Raw genomic sequence first — 5554 nt, 5'->3', positions numbered from 1 at the left:
CCTGCTGAAGCCCTTCAGCCCAGCTACGTGTGCAATAGGAAATGCACCGAGGCAAACCCCAGGCTCTCCTGGGAGGGCCAACGACTCGTCCATTCTCAGCCGGCCAGGCTGCCCTCCTACAGGGAAGCGTGCCTACAACATGCCGCAGGCCTGCACCGGGCCTCTTCCACAGTGGTGCACAAACAATACGCCTACATGAACTCCTATACCAACCTGCCTGTGTGCTTGGGGCAGCTCTACCAGGGGGCTCCCCTGCTCTGCGAACACTCCAGTGCCGGGTGCGTCACTCGGGCTCCCTGGTCGCCTGGAAGCAGGGACTACTTGGTCCACGAGGACAGCCGGAGGACCATGTATTTTGACAGTGTATACAGAGACTGCAGAGGTCGAAGCAGAGTGGAACCAGCCTTTCTCCAGATGGTCAATATGGAGAAGAGGGACCTATTGGCAGCCCAGCAAATGAACAGCCCCTACCCTGCCAGGTCTTGGAGACGAATCTCAAGCCTGGAGTCGGAGGTGTGAGAGTGGGGTGGGGGGTGGGCAGGGTTAGGACTATCTGTGCTTGGCTCGTATCTGTACTGCTCACACGCACATCTTTGAGACGACAGATTCTGGTTCAACCCTTGGGGAAAAGGCCCATGCGGCAGCCTTTGCAATCTCACCCCGTGAGATTCTCTGGCCCGTTGGCTGCAGCAGGAAAATCGTTCTAACTTTTCCCCTGGTCTGGATCAAAAGATGAACAAGTGACCTTTTTCTCTTTCCTCAGTGGCTGATGGACCAAAAAAGCCCAATAAAGCAACAGCTCTTTGACACTGGGGAGGAGAGCAAAACCAGCTGTAAAAGGCATTTTAATGTGCAAATTCCCAAGTCTTCCATTGTTTGGGGCTCTGGCATGGGTGGTGACATGCTTTTGGTTGTGTCTCATCCAGTGAAACGCTCACAGTCTGTATGCTCAGTGGATAGCTCTAAAGTATCAAATACAATGTCAGTCATTTTAGTGTTTGTGCCAGTTAACTTGCAGGACGTGCCCACAGCTCTGCTCTCCACGAAAAGGTGGGCGACATCTAACAGCTTCCCAATCCTGGACTTTGTTGCTTCTACTGACGCGCTGCTTTGGATGGTTTGCTAACGAACAGGGGTCATACATGGGACTTAGCAAAACAAATGCACTATGACATTTTCAGTATTTTTTTTTTCCTTCCTCTCCCCTTCCCTTCACGTTTTGATTTCTTTTAAAGTAAGAACTGAAAATGCAATTCCCAGGCTATTAAAGAGAGACATTTTACATTGTATTTAGCCCTTTTTTCCATCACTCTGTACCATGTTTGGGCTAGCAGATCCAAGGTTTCCTATCTCTTGCAATGACAGTAGTTCTTTGATCCTGAAGATCAGCTAAGAGCTTCATAAACCAGAGCTAGACTCTCAGCTGGTGTTGCTCAGCTTTTCCCTACTGTAGTTTTTGGATGACCCTGGTTTACGCTGCCCTCAAATCCCACAGCTGATTCCCCCCAGTTAGACCCTTGTGCCTTCCCACAGCTTTGTTGTAGGAGTGCAGAGTAAGTCTGTGATTTCCTCTGGGTAGTTGTACAATAGGAAGCTGTGGCACAGCTGAGCTCTGCTTGTCTGGGCCAGGTGCTCTCAACAGAGATGTGCTGGGCTGAACTCTCTCTGGACACAATACAAATATATAGGTTTTTAGCTTCATGCCAGTCCTCCTGGCCATGCTTTGTTTGCCCCTGTTTAGAAAACATGATGAATCAATCCAGCCGCCGTTTGCCTGGCATTTTTCACACCCAAACAAAGCTCACTGGGATGAAAGTTGAGCTGTACAACAGCAGTCAGGGGAAGTGTATTTAATTCAACTCCAGACTGTTTAGGAAAAGACCTTTTGATATTCTGTATCTCATTTCTCTAAGACTCGCTTTGTGTTCATTCGCTTTGTCTCATTATAGTCACAGCAGGATCAAAGGCCTCCTGAGGAGACATCACCTTACTACTAATTTTTCATTTAGTGTCACAGGATACCTTGGGGCTTGAATGACTAATGTGTGTCTTCATTTGCCTTCTCCAAATAGAAACCATATGTGGTAGGAATGCTGCTCGGTACCTGACAAAAGGCAAGAGTGTTTAGAGCTCCTGTTGGATGAAGATACACCTGTCCCGTCTCTCCTAATGGTACTTCTACTGCCCTCACATATTTTATCCATGTCAGTGGGCGGCCAAGGGCTTTTCAGCAAAGCAGAAGTGCAAAGCACCTAGTCTACTCAAAGAACCTTGCCTACCTATGTCCTTAGACCAACACAGCTACAACCAAAGGACCTAGTCATGCTCCTGGACCTATTCAGTGCAGCAAACGGGTAGCTGTCTTCCACACTAGAGCTTGGAGCACCTGCAAAGGGGGCAGCGATCATAGCTAGGTTGTGTCCCGTCTGCATGGAGATGGGAGTCAGCTAGCTTGAGGTGACACAGTAAGTGAAGATGCACGTTGGACTTAGACCACGCTAAACCTGCGGCGTGTTAAGCAGTGTTGAAGTTAGAACGTTAGTCGGAAGTTAAGAGTTAGTACTGTTCTTGTTGCTAGAAGTGTGGTGAGTAGGGGCACGGCTAGGAGGCAGGATACCTGGAGTCTATCCCTGCTCTGGTTGAAGGTGGGGAGTGGGGGGACTGGGAGTGATACATCCTGGGATGCTGGAGGACTGCAAACTACTGGTTTTGTCTCCATGGTGCAGACTGAAATGACCCTAATACAACCTGGGTAGCATGGCCTAGAGTTAACCCTTGCCTGAAGTGGTATAACTTTGAGATGCTCAAGAGGGCACAAGTTAATGAACTTTAACATGTGGACACTCGCATTTTAAATGTCCTTAGTATGGTCGAAGTGTGCGGTGCAACTTCCCCCTAAATCCCTGGTTGGCTGGGAATACAACCCAAAGGTCTAAGTCCCAGCTTCCAACTTAACTCATTTTATTGTTGCCGCTATCTCTTTTGAAACAAGTCTAGAGCTGTGTGCCAACTTTAGCCTACTTTTTAGGGTAGGCAAGAGGACTTTAAGTTCCTAACTCACCAAGAGAATAGTAAGAAAATTAAATTAATCACTTGAGTTTACTTGATGCATAAATAAAATACAGTGAAGAACTTGTGAATCAAACACACGTCCCAAATCCTTTAAAGCTTTGTCCTCAAAGACTTGGGTGAGGGGCCAAGATCTTCCATGAGAAGTACTTTTCTTGAATTACTACAGGCAAACTCCTTTTTTGAATCAATACTCTTGGCAACTTGGCATTCAAACACAATTAAAGTGAGAATCACCAGCTGAGACAGATGTTGCACCATTCAGATATCTCTTTATACCCTTAGATTTTGGAAAACCTCATTTGCTGCTTGCAATGGGTACAGGCAATGTTAACAGAACCCTGAGTGCACTCGGAGACATTTGGAAATGAGGACAGGAGCTTATGTTTTCACAGACTCCAATGTGCTTTTTGGGCATGTTCCAGCTTCCAGTTACCTGCCAAGATCCTGAAGTTTGTTGCGAAGAAGCAGTGCATTTCTGCCAGCCTATTGATTAGAGTGGCTGCCCGAGGGGAAGCAGAATGAGATTCAGATCCATCCTTTGTCTGAAGAGGACCCAAACTCATGACTGATATCCCTAACAATCAAGCCATTGTCTGTGCCAGTGGTTCTCACCCTTTTTAGAGGTGAGGCACCCCTGGGTAGATTCAAGACACCCCTTGGAAAATGCCAGCTCTTAGCTTTCACTTATTTTTGACTACAGAAAAATAACAGAGCCATTCTTCTGTTGCAAATAGCTCAGAAAGACCACGACAGGACAGACTGTTTTCAACACTGCGGGTTCCTATTTGAAATGTCTGGGTTTATCTTGTGAATCATGCTTGAAAACCTCATAGTGCTAACAGTGCATGGTACCCCACAAAGGATCTCAAGGCACCCCGTGGTGCTGTGCCATCCTGGCTGAGAATCGCTGGTCTATGCAGAGCATGTGGACTCTGTCTGCCCCTCCTGGCAATGGTCTGCTGTTGTGGAGAAAATAGTTTAGGATTCATTGGGCCATCACCTTTTCTTCACATTGTAACGGCTTCAGGAGAAGTGAATCTTGTATCCACACCCAAGTTTATTACAGACTCATAGAAAAGTAGGGCTAGAAGGGACCTCAGAAGGTCACGTCTAGTCCAACACCCTGTTCAAGACAGGATTTCCTCTTTCTAAACCATCCTAGACAAGTGTTGGGCTAACCTGTTCTTGAAAATTGGAAACAAGTCTCATGCATAACTGCCAGGCAAAATGCCCAAACCATCAAAACTCCCTTTATCTTGCTACAGGTAAAGCAGGGGGACAAGGGCACTGTCAGCAGATAGAGAAGATAACAGAGGGAGCTTGTCTAGTTGGAAACGGAAAGAGAGGAGCAACTAGGAAAATGAAAAGGCTTTGCTGTGGGCTGGTGGTGTGAAGACTTGAATTTCTGGTTGCCTGATTTGTGGTGTCGGTGTTTCACTAGTGCCTGTTTTACAGTGGCTGCCTGGCTGGGTTTGTGCTTGCAGTTCTTTTGGTGGGGCTTGTCTAGCTGATGGAGGTAAGGGCCAGGTAACTTTATAAAAGGCAGGCTTTGCAAATAGTGTGAGTTTGCCTGAAGTCTCCTGTGTTAGGTAATCTCCTGCGAGGCAGGGATTTGAAGCCTGTCAGCCAGATGAGGGAGTTCAGCCAGGCTCTCCAACATCTGTGGTGAGTGCTTGAGCCACTCGGTTACTGGATGAAAGTTGGGTCTCTTTAGTGAGTGCCACAGGCAACAGTTTCGAGGGGAAGAACTCAGCAGGGTTTGTCCTGAGTTTCCTGCAAGGCTGCTGGTTAAGGCATATTCTGAGCAATGAGGAGGAGTGGGCTTTAACTCTCTGCAGCAGTGGAAAGAAAGGAAACTGTCACCCAGATCAAGGAAGAATGGTCTCATCTTCTGGATAAAAAAATGACTTCTTGCCTCTCTCTGGTGCCCTTAATCTTTAATTACCCACATCAGAGCCTGTATCCCCCATGGCATGGATAAGTGATCTAACAAACAGGTGAGTGCACATAAGAGGAGTGCCCCCACCAATCCTATTGGCATATAAAACCAGGGTTGCATATAAAACCTCTGTATCATCCAGCCACTGGTGTTGCCAAGAGTACAATTTGCCGAGAGAAGGGTTGGGGCCAGCATGAGCCATGGCCCTGGTTGAAGAAAGGGTTCCTTCTGTCTGGAAGTTGGCCACAAGACGGCCCTAAACACGAGGCGAGGGGCTAGGTTGTTGGCTGGCTCTTGAAGCTCTGGACCCATGCAGCCCAGAAGGAAGACATGTCTGGTCAGGAAGAGAAGCACTGTGCCTGGCTCTGCTTCTTGAGCTTGGTATTAGTATGTGCGGGTGGTGCCAATGCCCCTCTTCGTTCAGGTAAAGGTGTTGGAAATGGGGAGGGGTAGGCACATGTCGGCACGCTGTATCCCAGCAAGGCTGCAAAAGCAGCATCAAGTAGACACCAACTAATGCTGCAACTTCTGTGTAACAACTCA

The 5554-nt window shown here is 47.7% G+C and overlaps 1 protein-coding gene across 1 annotated transcript in view; it reads left to right on the top strand.

Annotated features, from left to right (window-relative positions):
* The window catches only part of GRIN2C (glutamate ionotropic receptor NMDA type subunit 2C), a 35965-nt gene extending 34697 nt beyond the window's left edge, over nucleotides 1-1268 (top strand). The window contains 1 exon segment of the mRNA XM_025197425.1: nucleotides 1-1268. This exon segment is cut by the window's left edge and continues 27 nt beyond it. Within this exon segment, the coding sequence (XP_025053210.1) occupies nucleotides 1-519 (519 nt within the window). The 3' untranslated portion in view covers nucleotides 520-1268.
* Nucleotides 1269-5554: the final 4286 nt, after the last annotated feature.

The sequence above is a fragment of the Alligator sinensis genome, unplaced genomic scaffold (assembly GCF_000455745.1).
Source record: "Alligator sinensis unplaced genomic scaffold, ASM45574v1 scaffold400_1, whole genome shotgun sequence".
Classification (NCBI taxonomy): domain Eukaryota; kingdom Metazoa; phylum Chordata; order Crocodylia; family Alligatoridae; genus Alligator; species Alligator sinensis.
The sequence above is the reverse complement of the archived record's forward strand: the minus strand, read 5'-3'. Positions and strand labels throughout refer to the sequence as shown.